Here is a 21389-nt window from a genome sequence, read left to right as displayed (position 1 = left end):
AGGAATACATGGGCACAAATTAACCGGCACAAACAACTATTTAAGAGCGAATACAGTATACATTATAGAGCTGAGTTCTGCATACCTATCTGAATTGCGCAAAACTATCATGCGTCAGTCTTTTGTCTGTAAAGGTGTTTTCAAACATGCGCACGACTTTCTGTTCCATTTGTAGAAACCGAACTTCCTCCGTGTTCTCTAGGTCCAAATGGGTGCCACAAGCTAGCGCAGAACAAGAAACGTTACCTCATCATTTATGAAAAATTTACAGACACACACAGGCGCCTTCTTTCGCTGCGCTTAGGGCGCCCACAAGAAGACATCAGTACCGTGTGTGCTCATCACTATCAAGTTTTCCTTAAGAAGTATTCAACGCTGATTGCATCCAAGTGTTGCTCAAACCCTTTCTTTAAACACACCAAGAACTACCATGGAACCAAGCACATAACACTACCTCTGGCAGATGCACATCCCAATTTAAACCTTATCCCTGGTAGACGACTTTGCCAGGCATGCTGGCGACATTGTTTCAACTTGAAGAAGAGTGGTATCTGTGACGCACCTCATCAGGCTCGCGATGCCCACTGCGAGCAAGATGACGTCGTGGTGGCATCTGAGGCTTGCAACGAGGCCCTTGTAGCCAATGGAGAGAGCCCCCTTAAACGAAAACGTGGACGAAAAAGCCGGGAAACCTTTAGTATATGCGCAAACGAAGGTTCAGAAGCTTCAAGCGAATGTCGAAAAAAAGTTTTTTAAATTATTAGAACTGCAACACAAATCAAGTATCCAGCGATACCGGAGCGAAGATTTCATTCTGAGTGATTACGTGAAACTTGTGAAAAATGTGAAAAAAAAAATTGCCCTAGAAGAAAGTCGAGGAGCACGAATGCAGCTCCTTACATTGGATAGCTCCCTCCTCTTGGTCTCGGCAAAAGATAATGGACGTTTACGGGGCCTCCGAACGACAAGCGCGTGAAGCTCTGAAGATGAGATCAGAAGCCGGCATACTAGGCATACCACCAAAGCGAGGAGGGCGCCCGGTCACTGCATGAAGAAGTCAAGGCGTCCATCAACAATTTTTGCGAAGATGACGCTGTTTGGTATACTGTCTTCCAAGAAAGAGGGACGTGCTATAGGCTCGTCAGAGGCGCCTGTTCCTGCTATGTCTGAAGGAAGTGCATGAAAAGTCGAAAAAAGTTCTCACTTAATTAAAGTTCGGCTTCTCAACATTTGCGAGTTTTCGGCCTTCACAGGGAGCGGCACTCGCACAGTTTGTGTGCATGTAACACGAAAGCTTCAAGCTAATGCTCCAGGGAGCGAGTTTAAAGGAATCTGCCGGAGAAATTCTAGCACTTCTGTGTTGTTGCGAGGTACGGGCTGCGGACTCGGTGAAGGTTAGGAATTGGGTCTCTATTTAGATATTTTGACCCAAAAGAAGAAAACAGGGCCCCAGTGAAGATACAGACTGGCTCCCCGAGCAGCTGCTCTCTTCCGCTGCTGGAGGAAGACTCCCTTTGTCCGTTGACGGTCGCGTTTTCGAACGGCGTGGTCACGTGACCAAGGTGCGGGTTCTAGGAAGGAAGCGTCCTTGGTGGCCGAATCCAGACCAACCCGGGTTCCGACGCGAGATGAGTGGGGAACAACGCTGCGCTTCGCGACCCTCATAAACATGTCAAGTCCGAGAGGGGCGCGTCTTCAGCCGAACTTGAGCCCCGCGTCCGCGGCGAGGCCGGCACCATGCGGCGCCGAGGGTAGGCAGGAGCGTTCGCGGCACAAACAGTTTCCGGAACTCGCGGGTCCACAGGACAGCAGTGTCTTCCAACGCAACTGTATGCGAACTGGGCAAAGAGGAGTGCATGCTTGGCACGTGCGCCAAATGTCCGGTGGCCACAGCTATGCAGATACGTTGCTCCGCAGCGCTCCAGTTCTCGACTCGGAACTGCGTCCAAGTGCAACAGTGGATTGGAGGGGTGCGTTGCCAAGTTGAAGCAATTCTACTCACACCAGACGAGTTCTGTGATAAATTCTCAGATATGCTTAGCGAGCTGAAGGCTCACAACTCTGTAAGCAAACAGCAGGTTCGTTATTTGCGGGAGCTTAAAACAAAGGGAAACGTGAGGCATTAGTCCGCATGGACTCCGCCGAAAATTAGTTTCATTGTGCAAGACGCTCCACAATCCTATCATTTGGTGAATACTCAGGCCTCAGTACACCACGTTGCAGTTTACCTTCGTGGACACGAAGACACCACAAAAGAAATTTCTGTAAAATCTTTATTTCTGACTGTCTACACCAGGACGCGGTGGTCGTTTCTGTATTTCAGAATAAAGTAATTAGGATACAGATAGCAAGAATTTACACAAATTTCAATGATTCGTTATTTCTCCGACGGAGCATCATCGCAGTACATGAACAAGATGAATTTCGCAAACCTCTGTGAACACGAGAACGATTTCGGCATTTGCGCTGAGTGTAATTTTTTTGCAGCATCTCGCGGAAAGAGAGCTTGTGATGGAATTGGCCATGGGGGCACAATAAGGCCTTTGGCAGCAAGGGCGAGCCACCACGAGTTGTTTACCTGAGTCGGAACTAACATCAAAGGTGTTGCGATCCTTTGAGTGCAGAAAGAAATGGTTGAAGGAAAACGAATTCAGCTCGCCCCAAGATTCTGTTCAGCGGTCCCTAGTCAAAAGAACACGGAGTTTTCATTACTTCAAGCCAACTTCACCTTTCAGACTACGAGCTGGGTTTTCGTCCTACTCATCTGCACAAGAATTTGAAGTATTAAAGTCCATTTCTGCGTCTGAGTATGGATTCAGAAATTGGCCGTATTAATTCAAATACAACCGAGATATTACATCGAAAACAACCGGGCATGAGCCTCTGACGGCCACAAGGGTGGGGCACCACGTGATGCTGTGCGTTGCGGATTTCTTCAACGCCGGGTCTTACTGGTCATTTTAAGATTGGCGTCTCAAAAGCTCTTATGCTGGTGCTTACGTCTGTCATGGCGCTGACAAGAATGACTGACTGCTACAGAAGCACACCGAGCAACTAGCTCACTGGGGCATGTGCCGCCTCGGCAGCGTTAAGAAAATCTTTTTCCACGAACATGTGTTCGAATAGTAAACGTTCCCATGCTTGCCTGCAGTGCAAACCCCACTTAAGAATAAGAACTCTACATTTCGTCTGGCCACAGTGTCGACAGTGTCCTGCTCTGTGCTGAAGGGGCGTTAAGAACGGCGCAACTTGCGGCGCAAGAGCTGAATTTCAAAAATAATTTTCTCGCTCTAAACAAAAATTACCTAAATAAAAATTTCAGAAATGAAAGTCAATAAACTGTTCTACGTAACCCGCTACTGTTTGTATTTCTACTTGGACCTTATCAGGGTAAAAGTGTTTTTAGCTCAAAACGCACTTTTTTGCAACTTTAGTCGTTTTTTACTTCGATGTACGGAGTTTCCCCACCTGTAACCATAGTTATATAGTACTAGATATCTAGAGAAGCAAAACGGTTTTTTCCCGAATTTCCGAGAGCAGGTTGATATTTAAAAAAATGAAAAAATTTTACATTTCCATATTTCATTTAAATTTTAAAAATATTTGTACCGTATAAAGCTGCATGCTCCGAATTATATCGAAATCCAGAATCCGTGCAAATGTCACTGAAAGGATTGTGGACTGTTTTCTAAAATTTGGAATTTTTTATCAATTATTGAGCAATACGTGGTTTCTCACCTTTTCTAAATCTTCAAACTGCGCTCACCTCACGAATAAATTTTTTTCGGCAAAAATATTCCAGGCTGTGATTGCGCTCACTAGGATAAGTTTCCGTGAACTTCTGTGAACTAATGGTCGAGCGCAACGTCTGGGGCCTTTGGCGTGGAATGACCCGTTAGTGAAGTCTGAAGCGCCCGGTAGGTCCGTCGTGCACTCCGTCCAGCGTCACATCGCCGAACTCCCAGTTGCCCTCAGTGGTCCGTCACACAACCCACGTGGTTTCATCCTCAGGAATGACCAGTCGCCACGGGTACATACCGAGTGTTTCAGCGAACACTTCCAAAAAATTTCAGATAGGCTTTTTGGGGTAGAAATATGGCTTTTGCGGCATAGTATTACCAGTGTTGGCGGACACCGGAAAGCCGGTGGATTGTCTTAAGTAGTAAATTAGTTAACTAATTTTAATAATAATTGACTTTTTAACTATTATAGTTAGAGACCTGGTCGAAATTAGAGATTTGCAGCCGGCCGTTGGTAATAGCCATATCAGTTTTTCTTAGAATTTATAAAACGCAATTACCCTTGCCACTATGGCTCGACAAAATTTGGCTGGTGGTGGTAGTGGTTTTATTAAAAAATAATAGTAAAAAGGAAGGAAAAGATTTTTGCTAGCCCCGGCATCTGCCATCGATACTGAAGCACCTGAGCTGGGGCAGCGGAAATAAAGGACAGCAGGCAGAATGGAGAAATGAAATGAAAGAGGTGAGGGGACAGGAATAGAGGATAGGGGGAGAAGTAATATGTACAAACTATTTGCTGCATCGTCCGAAAATACATGCGCTTTCGAAAACATGCAGGCAAAGCACATGCACATTAGCAGTGCACGTAACTAGTCGAGAAAGCCGAATTTTGTCGAGCCACAGCGCCAAGGGTAATCGCGTTTTCGAAATTCTAAAGACTCATCAGGCTATTACTAACAACCGCTACAAATCTCTAATTGATTGCAACTAGGCGCCTTACCCGCTGCGGTGGCTCAGTGGTTAGGGAGCTAGGCTACTGATCAGGAGTTCCCGGGTTCGAACCCGACCGCGGCGGCTGCGTTTTTATGGAGGAAAAACACAAAGTCCCCCTTGTGCTTACGATGTCAGTGCACGTTCAAGATTCCTAGGTGGACGAAATTATTCCGGAGCCCTCCACTACGGCACCTGTTTCTTCCTTTCTTCTTTCACTCCCTCATTTATCCCTTCCCTTACGGCGCGGTTCAGGTGTCCGCCGATATGTGAGGCAGATACTGCGCCATTTCGTTTCCCCAAAAACCAATTACTATACTACAAGAACAAGGCGCCTAACGCTACCAGTTTAAAAGTTAATTATTAAAAATTAGTTAACGAGCTTGCTACTTAAAACGATTCACCGGTTTTCTGGTGTCCACCAACACTGGTAATACAATGCCGCAAATGCTACATTTTTAACCGAAAAAGCCTATCTTTGAAAATTTTTGAAAGTGTTCGCTGAAACACCTGTATATAACCGCATCAAGCCTACGTCTCCGCACTTGCATCTGCTACACGTTTTCTCAGCACCATTGCGCACCGCCTCAGAGCGCCATTATATGATCATGATACCTCCATGATACCTTTACCTTCATGCGCACTTCTTTGTCTTCAGTGACACGTCATCGTAGGGAGTCTCTATTTGTGCCGACCGGGGTTCTCTCTGCCGAAGCTTTGTGGAGCGTGGGTGAAATTGAATCACTTGATCACTTTCTCCTCTCCCGTCGGCGGTTTGCTTCTCTGCGAAAAGATTATGTGCAGATTTCTCTCGCTCGATTAGGGCTTCCTCTTTCAAAGACATTCCGGTTCTTCACTCCTTCGGGGCAAGCGACAGGGGAATGTCCTGAAACCAGTGTGCAGTTATCTGCGTAACTTCATCATTGCGTCAGGGAGACTCCTTCGCTAGCTATAATTTTCAAAGTTATTTTCTTTAACACAAAATTCAACGTCGTCTACCTTAAATGAGTCAATGTTTCACAACTGTTTGATTGTGCAAGGCATCCTACCCACTCTAACAGAGGACAGCAACAATAACAACACTTGTCATCGTCAGGTGCATCACATCAGCATGCTCCCACATGAAAATCTTGTAATCGTAACGATGTTTTCCTAATAGTGTCCACCCCTTGTGTAACACACCACTCCTGGGGCCTTCAAGGAAATGAAATGAAATTAATGAAACGAGGCTAACTCCTGCTAGAAAAGCATGTGATGTGAATGCACATTAAAGATCCCCAGGTGGTCGAAATTATTCTGGAGCCCTCCACAACGGCACCTCTTTCTTCCTTTCTTCTCTTAGTCCCTCCTTTATCCCTTCCCTTATGGCGCGGTTCAGGTGTCCGCCGATATATGAGACAGATACTGTTTCGTGCCTGTTTACAGCAGGATGGCTTAATAAACTGAGGACTTCTATGTGCTAGGGGATAACTGAGATTTTATTTCTGTCTCGGCTACACAGGCATGATCAGAAGGAATACAGATATGGGTCTGCTGCGCAGCAGCTCGAGAGGCCACGCTTGCAACGTGAGACGTCGTCTGCTCCGTGTTTACGTGAGAGTGAGGAGGAAGGCGGCAGGCGACGGCTCGTTCGTCTGGTGCGCTACTCGCGGCTCCTACGTTTGGCGTAGACCCGACTCGTCGCTGGTGTGGCTGGAGCCATCTATCAGAGCCTTTTGTAACAATTTCCTTTCCCTAAAAACAAATTTCAATTTTTCAGCTACATTTGCAGCTGGAGTGGCTGGAAATGGAGTTTCCATTTCGACTTTCTGCTTAGAGTGGAATGTTTCTCCATCTGGAGCGTGATGTAAGTGGGAATTTTCCAGCTGGAGCTATCCCCGGTAGCAACAAACGTTCCAGCCAGACAAGGTTTCCGGTTCCACTATCCAGCTAGAAATAGAGCCGCACATATTACGCACTTGCGTTCATGTAATGACTGCGACAGACCAGTTTAAAAAAAAAAGTAACTTGCGTCAAGGCAGCTGTATTCTGGCGCCCCACGTTACTGAAACGCGATTGAACGAACAGCCAAGAGCGCTAAATTTAATTTACAAGTTCTGCAAAGAAACACATGCCCATGGCAGTGTACAAAGCTGTGTGAATCAAAACACTGGCTTACTCAAGCATAGCTCATCTGTCAGGTACCTGGGTCCCTACCGAAGTAACAATCACGGACAAACGGTACAGTTATACATATATGTAGAGTGGACTGCAGGCCGTTTGAAAAAGCGACGGCCACTGCGGCTACGCCGCTCCTGCTGCATTCAGAGTCCTGACGCGGGTCTCGTTTTTCGGACGTCGCTTGACAGTCACTTTCTTCTGGTGACGTTGCAACGACGGTGACGTAGCACCTACGTCACTAATTTTGTTCATTCTGGCGGTAGGATATGGCTGGAAATAGCTGGTGCATGGTGCAAAAAAAAAATTCCTCCTTCGGTGCTCAGCCAATCACGCTGGCCGGAGAGGCGGCCACGCGCTCGTCGTTGTTCATATATGCATTGTTCACTTTCTTTAGTTTTCCACTAAGAGGCGGGGAGGTGGGGAGTCGATCACTTCTTTAAGCGGGAAGTTTTTTAATAAAAATTTTTCGTCGAGAAATGACCAAGGAATACATTCCACGTAGCACCGAAGCAGTGCAATAATTTTACATTTTTGTTTCGGTCAAATGTTATTTATTATTATCATTATTTTAAAATACTGCCGCTCTCAGCCGAGAGGCTAGCAGAATGGAATGAACAATGATTTCTTGTTCGCGTACAAATGTACGTGTGAGTGACACAAATAACGGAGAAACGAGGCATAAATTCATCAAAGTACAAGCGATAAAGTAATACAAAAATACAATATAAAACAATGTAGAATATAATAAACAACAGCGGTGCACGCCATAGACATAAGCAAAAACGAAAAATTTTAAAGAAGCAATTGTGTTTGAATTCTACTTATTGAGACTGCTACTTAAAATAGAATCAGGAACACACATTAGAAGACCTTAATAATAATTTGTAATGAGCTCTGACTGTGAAACGAACCTGGATAATGAATTTGTCATTGTTAATGATGAGCTAAGTTCTTTCCATTCTCCGATTACGCGAGGAGAAAATGAGTACCTGAATGTGTCGTTAGAAAAAGAATACTCAGCGTAGGCTTATACTTCGTTTCATACATCACGTGCAACGCTGTCAAAGCTAGCGCTCTTGTTTGGGCTGCCAGCATCCACGACCAAAAAGTAGTGCGCCCTTTGCGGGAGCGAAACATATTAAAGGCTGTGACTGCAGGCTTAATACATGACACATTTGTGATCTGCTTGATTAAATGCACTCTTACTGCTGACTACCAGCTGTCGCTTTCTCGTGCCTTAGACCACTCGGCGACAGAACAAGCGCGGAGTAACATGCTTCCCTTTCCTTTTCCGTACGGACTATTTCCGTAGCTTTCATAGCGCTGCACCTGATGTATGAAACGGAGTATAATGTTCTTAATGGCGTTTTTTTCTAACGTTCTTATAATGTTGCAAACAAACGTCAGGATATCCTTCCCAAACAAAAATTAAACATTTAAACAAAATAAATGTAACACATATATGATCGAATGTAACATTCATGAAAAGTTCGGCACCCTGCATGAGCATGCAGGCCCGCCAACGAGAGCGAGTGACACTTGAGCCCCAGAATTTACGTGCAACTCATATACACACCTCCGAACGGATAGCATGGAATCCGTGTCCCAAGGGTGATAGTGGCGAATGAGTAATGAGGAAAGCTTTGTGACAAAATAATGGGGCTGCGCATGCAGTCTAAGGCAGGTTAAATATAATAGGTTTAGTTGCAATTAAAGTGCTGCTGGTTATAATCATGTTTACTGCAAGAACTGTCGGGAAAGTTCGGCAGCCCTGTGCTTGAAATATATTTGTAATGTGCTTTTATAGTTATGATTCAAACATTAAATAAGGTTCACAAGGCTATATTAAAACAATGTTTATATATACCTTATAATAACATTTCAAAGTGTGCATACGTGCGAATAATCTTCACTTAAAATACTGAACTAATGCTTTTGACATGATATAGCGTTGTTCGTTAATTTTTTAACATTACTGTAACGTTCTAATGCAACAAAATGTTAACACAACTTACATCGCTGCTACATGGGATACATGGTTGAAATAGAAACCCTCAAGTAGCACCGAACATTAAAATAGTGTTATACAAATGTTATGCGAATTGCAGTAATGTTACATGTTGCGAATTGTATCGTTAAAAAAATTGACCGTGGCTTAGCTCTGGTTAAACCTGGAGTGGCGCGATAGGTACAGCTGGCCGAGTGGAACTCGCTGAGTCGAACTGCAAAGTCAGTCTTTCGCCGCTCCGTTTCGCTGGGCGTTCCTTCTTCACCTTCATCTTCGTCCCTGGATGTGAATTCACTATCGGCGGCTAGACGCGCTGCGCCGCCGGCACCTGCTCCGCACCTCGTGACCAACCACGTGATCAGCCGCGGTGCCGTCACGGATCTCAAGAGGTGCCACGCAGCTCAAGGGGCGCCACGCTGCAGGCTCGAAATGATAGAGTAATGTAGCTATCGCTACGAAATAACATATGACGTTGTAACTTATGCATAAAACGTTATGTTTACGCTCTAAACAAACATTGCGTTAATATAGGCTTTGAAACGTTACTATGTTGTTATGCTCATGACTTTCGAACAACGTTACAAATATAATTCGAGCACTAAATTCCAGAACATTTCCCACTGTTCTTGCAGTAAAGATGTTTTTCAACTAGCAGTACTTTGTAACCACATCACTTAGACGGTATTTGCATGCACAACACCATTGTTTGTTGGTTATCCATTCGCTGCTATCCCTCATGGCCCTTAGTAATGGGCAGATAAGCTTGACTCCATCATATCCTTTCCGAAGTGTGTGTGAATACGAGTAGCATGTGCTGTATAGTGCAGCTGAAGTGCCTTCCTCGTAGCTGGTTCTTGCAAAGCGTAAGTAGTGTGCCGTCACATGCAACTGGCGGGCCTGCATGCTTGTACAAAGTTACGCTCCACCATTTTCGAGTATGTTACATTTATGTTGTTTTTATACCGGGTGTTTCAGCGAACACTTTCAAAATTCTTCAAAAATAGGCTTTCGAGGGTAAAAATATGGCCTTTGCGGCATAGTATTACCTGTGTTGGCGGACACCAGAAAACCGGTGAATCGTCTTGAGTAGTAAGGCAGTTAACTCATTTTTAATAATTAACTTTTTGGCTAGTAGAGTTAGGCGCCTGGCTGCAATTAAAGATTCGTAGCCGGCCGTTAGTAATAGCCATATCAGTTTTTAGAATTTCTAAAACGCGATTACCTTTGGGCCTTGGCGCTGTGGCTCGACAAAATTTGGCTTTTTTGACTAGTTACATGCACTGGAGGGGCTGCTTTGGCTGCATGCTTTCGGAAGCCTATTTATTTTCGCTCGATGCAGCCAAATTTTGTCGAGCCACAGCGGCGACAGTAATCGCATTTTAATAATAATAATTGGTTTTTGGGGAAAGCAAATGGTGCAGTATCTGTCTCGTATATCGTTGGACACCTGAACCGCGCCGTAAGGGAAGGGATAAAGAAGGGAGTGAAAGAAGAAAGGAAGAAGAGGTGCCGTAGTGGAGGGCTCTGTCATAATTTCGACCTCCTGGGGATCTTTGACGTGCACTGACATCGCACAGCACACGGGCGCCTTAACGTTTTTCCTCCATAAAAACGCAGCCACCGCGGTCAGGTTCGAGCCCGGGAACTCCGGATCAGTAGTCGAGCGCCCTAAAATTTGAAAATTGCGTTTTGAAAATTGGTTTTTTGAGGAAAGGAAATGGCGAAGTATCTCTCTCACATATCGGCTGACACCTGAACCACGCCGTAAGGGAAGGGACAAATGAGGGAGTAAAATAAGAAAGAGGTGCCGTAGTGGAGGGCTCCGGGATAATTTCGACCACCAGGGGATCTTTAAGATTCACTGACATCGCAAAGCACACGGGCCCCTTTTGCGTTGCGCCTCCATCGAAACGCAGCCGCCGACCGGCTACAAATCTCTAATTGCAGCCAGCTGCCTATATATCTGTGAACCGGCTTTCTGGTGTCCGCCAACACTGTTAATACTATGCCGCAAAAGCCATTTTTGAAAATTTTTGAGTCTTCCTTGAAACACATATACAGTATCGTGCGTTTTTATCGTGAAGACTTTCAAAAATAGAGAGTTATAGCATATCGTTACCGTGTTTACGTTACCGTTTACCGTGTTACCGGACGCCGGATTTTCCGGTTAGCGCGGCGCACGCCAGAAGACCTTTTAGCGTACCGTCTCTCCCGTAACAAGTTACCGTAGGGCTAAAACGAGTGATGATGATGGCAGATGCCCAGCTTTTAATGATAATAAAAACGGATGCATTGCAATCATTTCTATGAAGTAAAATGCTACACTTTAATAATCTTTTTCTCTGCACATAAAGACGTACAGACTACACTTCAGCTAGCAGCCGACTCAGCGGATTTTCAAATGTGCTCGTGAAGCTAGACACCTTTGCCTACCGTGGCCAGTAGACAATTTCACTACACAGACCTCAGTAAGCTTGCATACAGGGCGCACGTTGCGTTGCGAGCGCTGTAAAAAAAAAGCACAACTACGACACCTGTTCGCCGTGGCGCCATCTAGTGGCAGTAAGCTAAAGCGCGCCAACACCAGGCCGGAGAAACATTTTTATTTTCTGAAATTACTGATGAATATACCAAGAGAATTGCCAGTCTTTTTTTTTTCGAGGAAAAAAATCATGACAACAGAAAAATGTTAAATTGGGCACGAAACTGAAGAGCTGCGGTGTAGTCGTTGCTGTTTGGCTATGTACACGACATGTAGTCAGGCTTAACTGCTCAAAAATCGGCAAGTAATCTCAAAAACATGGCCTAGTTGTTACTCAAACCTCAACGTATGAGTGAGAGTTTGCAAATTAAAAGCGAACGCCTTCATGTATAGCGAGAAATGGCGCCGAAGAACGCGGCGGCGGTGCTGTATTAGGTCCGAAGCGGCCGTGCAGGGCGCCGCCATGTATGTTTACAAGCGAACGTACGCTACCCTATCTCTCCGCAACGCTAAAAGGGATTCCGTAAAGTGTTTGCGGACCGGTAAGTGGCGGCGCATGCGCAGACGTTGCTTGCCGGGCCCGGTAAACGGTAGCGTAAACACGGTAACGATATGCTATAACTCTAATTTCCCCGCCTCAACCGATGGCTCATTTGCGGTGAAACTGCACACAGAGCTTGCGTATTATGGTAACTTTTGTATCGTAGCAAGCTTGACAGCGCTACTTACTTAGTTGAACCGTGCATGATGCGAAAACGTAATCGTCTACGTAGAGATCGGCGAACCAAAACCCGCAGGCGACGTTTTTTCGCTGAAGGGTGGCTGTGGCGCCCTCTGTTTTCGGTAGTGGAAAGCGTTACGACAAGGCCGCCGAGACGGCCGCGGGCGTTACAAACAATATTCTTTGAAAGGTAAAGCCTCGTCAAATCAGCTGTTCTGATATTTTTTCCCGCTCAGTTAGCCGAAAATGTTGAAAGCGCTTCAATTGAAGCAGACGAAACGGCCGGAATGGCATATTCAAAGGGCCCGCGCTTGCAACGCTCGTCTCGGCGGCCTTGTAGTGACGCTTTCCGCTACCGCAAACAGATGGCGCCACTGCCGCCCTTCAGCGAAAAAGCGTCGTCTGCGGGTTTTGGCTCGCCGATCTCTCGTAGACGCTTACGTTTTCGCATCATGTGCGCCTGAACTAAGTAAGTACCATTGTCAAACTTGCTACGATACAAAAGTTACCATAATACGCAAGCTCTGTGTGCAGTTTCACCGCAAACGAGCCAGCGGTTATATATATATATATATATATATCTATATATATATATATATATATATATATATATATATATATATATATATATATATATATATATATATATATATATATGTATATATATGTATATATATATATATATATATATATATATATATATATATATATATATATATATATATATATATATATATATATATAGTGCGTTTTTATCGCTGACACTTTTTCATATATATATATATAAAGGAAACCAACAGTCACCGAAACCAAGGTGCATAGGGGAATGGTTTCTATTTTTTTTTATTAATTTCTAGTGCCACTGAATTGCTTTTTTTAAGGTAAATGACTTATAAAGCAGCAGAAAAAAACAACCATGCCGCCGGTGGGATCCGAACCGACGACCTCCAAATATCGCGTCCGGTGCTCTTACCAACTGAACAACGGCGACGGCTGCCCAATCTGCTGCTTTGGTGGGTATTTATGTTTTGAGTGTACGAGAACCTTGAGAGTATTCACCAGCGCCACCCTCGTCCATTGCGGTGGACGTAGCACTCCTGTAATACCGCAAATGTGACGTAGAACGTCATCGAACGGTGAGGGCAGAAACTGTGCGAGAGCCCTCTTACGTTACCTATACATATGGCATGAAGACTGCCAGAACCGAGACCCCCGTTAAGCTATTAGCATACAAGGCAAGTGAAAGGCTATTAGCAGTTAAGGCAAGTGGACTTAAAGTCCTTACAAAGAATTAGCAACTGCATGCACCGTTGCAATGTATTGGCTTATATCTATTAGCAAGGAGGTTGGTACGTTGTTGATTGCGGAAAAAAAAAAATTTTATGCCGGCTTTTCCGTAACTTTCAAATTAGCGGTGTCCTTTTTTCATTACTTTGCGTCGGGTGCTATCTGCTGGTTTTGCTTACAATCTGCGCACTGAGCAGGTTTACTTAATTAAAGGAGCCTTCAGAAAAATGCAACTTTCGAGTTCAAAACCCTGATGGCACCACACATATACTAGCAGACTAGCAGATGCCTAACTCGAAGAAATCTAGGGTTCGACGAAATCTCGTCTGGTCGGGTGAATACATTGGCGAAAATAACGAAGCGCCGACCAAAAGGTGTTGTCAAGATGGAAGGACGTTTCGACTTCCACACGGAAGTCTTGTTCACTAGTTCAGTCGTGAACAAGACTTCCGTGTGGAAGTCGAAACGTCCATCTTGACAACACCTTTTGGTCGGCGCTTCGTTATGTCTAACTCTTTCATTACTATGGGAAAATGGGCCTTTTTTGGAGACTCATTAAGTTTTTGATTGAAAATGTTTTCGGCTACATAGGATGCAGCATTATCAAAATGAAGCTATATATGTTCTATTTGTTAGTATGCACCCAAATTTAAATATAATGCATTAATGTGAAATTTTATATCTTCTACAAGCCTTGATGAGTTTGGATAGATATTCGTAAAACTTAATTGCAACACGGAAAATAAAACATTTCTAAAATTCTGAAATATACCAGCAGTTGCTACTGCATGTTATTACAAAAACCATATGGAAGTTTCATTGCCGTGACTGGCAAACATTTGTTTAAACTGCAAAAAAGAAATACTGCCTCTTAGAAAGTAGCAAAAGTAGCAATTTTTTCGAAGTGTTACAAAAGAAATAATTTCACAAATATTGTTTTTTGGAAAATGCTCTAAAGTACAGACACATGTACTGCCGTGAATGGTTTTATGATTGATAGACATTTAAAGAGTAAATGCAAAAGTGAAATTCACCAAACAAAATTTGTAATATTCAAAAAATTTGTGGAGGTGACAGCAAAACACTGAAATATTGTAAACATCGTGAAAAAAGAAATTAATATATTTATCAGGTGTACAAAGTGTTTCACATTAAAGTGAATAAAGATTATAGATTATGCATACAAACAGAGTATAGTACGTCAGTTTTGTTTTCAGTTACAAAAGAAAGCTTTCAGTAACCAAGGCTCACATGATGCAGAAAGAAAGAGCTGCTTAATAGTGACAGTCCCTTACAGACATTGAACAAGTGCAGAAGAGCAGTAGAATGTCCTGTGGACATAAATCTGGGAAGAAAGACCAGAAAACAAGTTGGCAACACTCCAGTACAGGTGCAGTCATAGGAGCTCAACGATGTTATTGTATATGAGCAAAGCATCAAATGACATGCCCCTGTAATTGTGACCTTGAGCTTGATTAGATTGCCTCATCTTGTCACCTGTTCACTGTCTCCACTGCACGGTACCATTGGCTTCACTGCACAGTGCCATTGGGGAAAAGGTACTTTTTTCCGTCAGAACGGATGTCTCTGTAGAAATGATGCGACCACATCTTGGGCACATAATGTTGACACACACCAAATAACAGCTGTATTTTTGCAAACATTGCTATTACATTCGAAGTGGCACAAAAAGACAAGTGAACCAGCAGAGAGAAGAAAACAATGCTTCCTGGTGGAGAGCATTTGCTGTTTTGGGCATGTTTGTGAAGGTCTTCATCGTCAATTGTAAAACAGCGCAAAAGGTGAGAGACCAGAGAAAGAAAGACAGGACAAGTGCTGACCCACAGCTAAAAACTTTATTTGCTGAAGCCTTTGTATATAAGGGAACACTCTTAAGGCATGAAAAGTGATGCAGATAAAACACAACGAAAACAATAAAAGGCACCCACCCACCCTGTTGCCAAGTTGAATTTTTTGCTATGTACATTGCATCTCACATCTACGATCGAAAGAACGTAGGAAGCAGATATAATGCTGTGTCTTTCTCTCAGCCCCATCAAGCTAAAACACGTATGCCCAGCCATTCAAAGAAAGAAAGAGGCCAAGACAAGTAAAATGTGCGACATGGTGCACAGCGATAAGTTCGTTGCCTATAGCACAGGTGTAGTGTATGCCTTCCCCCTTTCCTGTGGGGCCTGTTACATTGGCCAGACTGGGTGGTGCCTCAACAAGTGCTAGCAAGAGCGTAGGAACAATTTAATGATTGGAAACAGCCTATCATGTCTGGTGAAACATTTTCTAAAGTGTGACGAAATGAGGAAAAAAGAAAAAGTACACAGCATTGTTTCATCAGGCACGTGCACTTTACACCCACAAGGATCATACTACAAGAGAAGTGGTTGGGGCTTTCCGTATCGCAAAGAACCAGCAGAAGCGCATCAGTAAAACATTTGTTGTTCTAAGAGATTGCTTTCCTTGAGAATGTTTGAAGGTCATGCACATCTCTGGGCAGTTTTTATTGTTTTTATTCTTGTGACGAAATGAGGAAAAAAGAAAAAGTACACAGCATTGTTTCATCAGGCACGTGCACTTTACACCCACAAGGATCATACTACAAGAGAAGTGGTTGGGGCTTTCCGTATCGCAAAGAACCAGCAGAAGCGCATCAGTAAAACATTTGTTGTTCTAAGAGATTGCTTTCCTTGAGAATGTTTGAAGGTCATGCACATCTCTGGGCAGTTTTTATTGTTTTTATTCTTGTGTTCTATCTGTGTCATCACTTTTCATGCCATTATATACAAAGTTTTTAGCAAATAAAGCCTTTAGTTGTGAGTCAGCGCTTGTCCTGTGTCTTTCTTTCTCTGGCTTCTAGTCTTTTGCACTGTTTTACACTGAACCAATATCAACTAGCCCAACTCAACGTTTCGCTTCACCATCAAAGCTAAAACCGGACTAACCAACATCATCTTGAGACCCACTGCTACTAATTAGATCAACTATCCAACATCATCTTGAGACCTACTGCTACTAGTAGCATTCAAGAAAATTGGCTTAAACATCAGAACATTGATAACATCTAAGTTGTTTGCAAGGCAGATTGGATATGACACAATTTGGCACTCATAATTGCTAAGAAAACTTGCACAGCATGCTTTTCAGTTCTACACCAAAATTCACTGCTTCGTAGGAAATTTTCAAGTTGCTTTAAAATTGAAAGCTGATTTATTGCATTGTATAACTTATAAGTCAGAAAGTGCATTGGTAGCTTTGAAATAGTGCACAATAACTATTGGTCACCAATGGCCCATGCTCAGTGAGCACAGTAACAGAAGAGTGTAACCATCAACATTGGTAACCATCACAGACCATCGTTTTCAGTTAACTGACGATGACTGAAAATCTCTTTTAACACCTGTCATTCAGGGTGTGGCCTTTTTTCAGGCTAAGGTCTTAAAGTGCCTGTTGTTAGCAGCTTTAGTGGCATTATTGTATCAAGCGTAACCCACGATGTCCATCCCAAATGCAGTTGTGCATTCAAGTGGCACCTGTGATGTTGAAAGATTATTTTCAGAGTGTATGTGCATAATTGAGAGAGCAGGTCCAGCAGTCAGCGGCATTCTTTCCTTGGGGACAGTAATGTGCAAGATGAAATAGTTTTTTTAAATGGGAACAAAAAAGGAATATCAGTCTCGGCCGTGAACCAGTTACACAGCGCCAAGGGGAAGCAGGGATTGGAGTGCACCATTCCAAAAATCTTCCGGGTGCTCCCTTTTGTCTCTAAAGAGGAGTTTATTTTGTTCACTAACAACATGAAGCATTTCAGCCTATGCATTCAACAGTGGCTGTTAAGTGAATACATGAAGCTCCCGTTGGCCCATTGTGTTTTGTATTTTTTTTGGCCGTCATGAGTGGCGACACCATGGAGACATCGCATGTACTCAAAATTTGACTCGATTTTCCTCTTCCCATCAGAAATATTCATTCTGGCAGTGTTCCTGAAGTGAACAGTTCTTTCGTGCAGCCTGCTGTCTCCAAGAAGCATTGTCTCGTGATGCTGTTCTAGCTATGGGCCTCTAGGTGGGCCCTTTTCGGAGAAGGGTAGAGGTTTACGTGTTGCTGTGACCTACTTGGAAGGTCATGATCGATGTCCAAAAGTTCACATATTTTATGAAGAAGTATGCCTCTATATGAAAGCAATAGGACAGTGGTGTTTACAAGTTGTGGCAAACGCTGCACTACTGTTTTGTGAACATGGATATCCTGATCCAGCCAAAGGGAAAGATAAAGCCATATTTACTGTATGTAACCAGGAAGCTTGATTGAGAGTTACTAGAGCACCTATAGTGACATTAGTCGAAATTAGAGTACATAGAAGTTTTTCTCTTATGTATACATTTTTCGCATTTTTGTGCAATGTGTGCGAAGATTGCTCTCATTGCCTGACACTGGGCAATGCTTAGAATGCTTAGAAGAGGAGAGTACTATCTTTGTCAGTATTAACTTGTGATGCTGAGACTTGCAGCATCAGAAAGCTTAAAATGGCTGTAGGGGCAGTATAGTGAGCTACTTGAAAAGTGAAATGACAGGTGCAGTGTTAAGAGACAAATGGAGAGCAGGGTGGGTAACTATCGCGAATTAATACTGTCCTAGCCGTAATCAAGACAAAATGGCCACTGGCCGGGCATGTGATATGGAGAACATAACTAAAGGTCCTTTAGGGTAATGGAGTGGATTCCAAGAGACGATAAATGTAGCAGCTAGGGGGCAGTCCTAAATCAAACTGAGCAGATGAGATTGGAAAGTGTGCTGATATAGGGTGGCTGCAGCTTGAACAGAGGTGGGTTAATTAGAGATCTTCGGTAGAGGCCTGTGTCGTATAGTGAACGTAAATTGGCTATTGCAGATGATGGTGATATTGTATTTCCTGTCGAAAAGAATTGCGATAACTGGTTTTCATACAGGAAATTCATCTATGGTTTGCAGGTATCCTTGTGTCATGCCCACAGAGAATGCTTGCTTTGGCCACGAACAAACACTGTGATTGTGTTCAGTGGCATGATACCATAGCTGTTGAGCTTTTGTCAAATTTTGTTTATTTCGGCATTTGCTTTTCTTTTATTCAGTATTTGCATTGCTGGTTAGCCATTACAGCAGAGAGATTATATTTTATATTTAACACCCCCTTGCTGTATGTACGATACTATGCAGTGCCATATATACGGATGTAGCATGTATAAGGCAGAATTAAGGTTGCAGGCTCACGCCGTTTGGAAAAAATGGAATACTATATACTGCTTGAAAATGACGCTTTCAAAACCAATTTCTTTGACACTCAAAGGCCAATCTCTTATTTGAGATGTATACTAAGAGTTTTATGTTTTCTTGTAGTCAGTGTCAGTTCGGGAATGATAAATACTGTAACAGAAAATTTCTAGTTGCTGGTTTCTTGTATTAGTCTTCAAGCCCAGCCATTCTAGAGTAGTATGTTCAGCTTCTGTCATACTCAGCTTTTCTCTCACAGTTATACTCAGGCTAAACCTGGCAGCCCTGTTCTGTATATTTTTCAAATTTCTTGACTAGTTCTATTGTATGAAGATCCCAATATATGTCTGCATACTCAAGTATTAATTGTATGTGTGTGAAGCATAATTGTTGCTTCAGGTCGCTGGGTAGGAAACTAAAATTTTGCCTGAGAAAACTTACAGCAGAGGTCGTTCTGCTTATTATTTAATTGTGTCTTGTCAAAGTCAGAAGTGAAAAAAGAAATGTCTAAGTATTTAAATTCTTTGCTTGCGACCAAATTAGCTTCATGGATTTGCTGTGTGTACTATTGGTAGGAGCGTTTTCTTGTAAAGGCAACATGCATACATTTGGCCGCATTTAATGCGATATGTAGACGATGTGGTCACTATGCTGAAATCATTCTGCAAAGCTTCATAGTCGCTGTGGTTATTAATGGTTTAAAAAGAAAACAACCAACAACTTGAAAAGATGGCGCAATGCTATCTCTAATGTTAGTTATAAGGTGGAAACAAGAGTAGCCCTAACACCTTACCACAAAATTTACTGAGACATTTCTTGAAGAAAAATAATTTAGAACCACTGACTGCTGCTGTAAAAAAAGTCCTCAGCTCTCCATTTGAGTATGTCGTTGTCGGATTATAGGCTTGAATTTTTGAATAAGAAGGCTGCTTACAAAATGCTTACAACAAAGTCAAAGAATACGTAGTCACTTATTGGGCGCTGCTTGTCATTTTCTGATGTCAAGTCATGCAATAAGTCTGCAAGCTGAGTAGTGGAGGAAATCTACGATGAAATCTGTGCTGACTGAAGTTTTGAAAGATCAAGATTTTTCTAGAGGCGACATAATGATAAGCGGTCCCATTACAGTATCTATATACTTCAGAACCTCTTCATGTATAATTCTCCAACGTTTAGTATATAGCTACCACCAAACATCATAAACCTTAAATCATTAAAGAGAAATGAGTTATATACTTCGTTGATTTATGTGCAAAACTTGTTAACTACACTAGTCTGTAATTCTGAATGTTATTGCACAGTCCACTATTGTGTGCATAGGCATGGACACGAGCCATCTTATAGTCTTGGAGATGCAATATTGCAGTTGTAAAGCTTAGTCTGTCAGCCTATGCGTTCATCCTTCTAGTATTCACATATTTACTCGGGTGACTCCGGCTGCCGATGTCATGTCTCAACTTGACCAACCTGATGCAGTGCGGGACCGTGAATTGGCCCAGGGACCCAGAAGGGTCTAAAACTCACTTGGAGAAATAAAGTTTTTCTGTCTGTCTGTCCACACGGCCACTGTTAGATCTGTATCTACATATCTACCCAAGCTTGCATACTCATCTGTGTGCACCCATCCATTCAACCGTGCATCATAAGGACAAACCTGTTGATCATACGTAGCTTTAGCAGTTCTGGAGCTGTTTTTATTTGCTTGTAGTTTTTTATTCTCTTGGCCCTTAATCTAATGAAAACATTGGAAAGCATGATGTGCCCAGCCGTTCACATCTGCCTTGTTGCTGTTGCAGTAGCCCTCGGAGAGAGTCCCTGCACTATGAGGGGTACCAGCCATGCACCGAAAGCTTCCCACCAGTCCAGCCCAGCACAGCGTGGTGGTGGTGGTTCCCATCATGGTAGTGGTGCCCATCATGGTAGTGGTGCCGATCGGGGTGGGAGTGCCCATCATGGTGGTAGTGCCCATCGTGGTGGGAGTGCCCATCGTGGAGGTGGTGCCAATCGTGGTGGTGGTGCCACTCTTGGTGCTGGTGTCTATCAAGGTGGCAGTGCCCATCATGGTGGAAGTGCTCATCGTGGTGGCAGTGCTCATCGTGGTGGCGGAGCAGCCAGGCCAGGTTCACATCCACCTGACGGAGGAAGGGGTGGCAACGGCAGCTGCCAAAAGCAAAGGGGCACAACAAAGAGCAGTAATGGCAACAAGTGTCTCAGGCAAGTACCATGTATGCTTTTGGGCATATTCAAATCAGTATGAATGGAAAGTACTAGGCAAATGCAGACACCTTCATTCCATTTTTTTTTTTACCACCACCATTTGTTACACTTGGAATAGAGCCATGCTTTTAATTCCTCTGGCTGTGCACTCCACAGAAAACTTGGTGAAAAGAATTGTAATAGTCAAGCAATCTTTCCCATTGTAATTTAAGGCCTTTGCTTGATAGCAGTATCACAAATTCATCACTTGATGTTGCTTTCTTTGTGGCTTTTATCAAAAGGAGAAAAATGCAGTCATGCAGTCCCACCTAAGTCAAGCTAGTAGCTGACTGGTGTACAAACTTGGTGCCCTGTCTCTGGGATCTTTCATTCGCTACACAGTCAGCGTGCACAGCTGTGCATCCATGTGTCACGTCGGAATGATGCACCAAGCAGTTGCACTGTCTGACGCTCTATCATGCTTGACGAGTTGTGAACATGGCTCTTAATTGCAGGAGGTAAAGGGGTAGTGAAGAAAACTCG

At 43.4% G+C, this 21389-nt stretch overlaps 1 protein-coding gene across 4 annotated transcripts in view; it reads left to right on the top strand.

The window, feature by feature from the left end:
* Positions 1 to 21389, top strand: part of LOC144121754 (uncharacterized) — a 65568-nt gene that overhangs the window by 20131 nt on the left and 24048 nt on the right. For 2 of the 4 annotated variants that reach the window (XM_077655124.1, XM_077655120.1), the window contains exon 2: positions 20447 to 20864. In XM_077655124.1, the coding sequence (XP_077511250.1) occupies positions 20473 to 20864 (392 nt within the window). In that variant the 5' untranslated portion in view covers positions 20447 to 20472. Of the gene's footprint in view, positions 1 to 13222; positions 13337 to 20446; positions 20865 to 21389 lie in introns of those variants that run through there. The other 2 variants (XM_077655122.1, XM_077655123.1) reach the window with 2 other exon arrangements.

Source organism: Amblyomma americanum, chromosome 2, assembly GCF_052857255.1.
Source record: "Amblyomma americanum isolate KBUSLIRL-KWMA chromosome 2, ASM5285725v1, whole genome shotgun sequence".
NCBI classification, from domain to species: domain Eukaryota; kingdom Metazoa; phylum Arthropoda; class Arachnida; order Ixodida; family Ixodidae; genus Amblyomma; species Amblyomma americanum.
The sequence above is the reverse complement of the archived record's forward strand: the minus strand, read 5'-3'. Positions and strand labels throughout refer to the sequence as shown.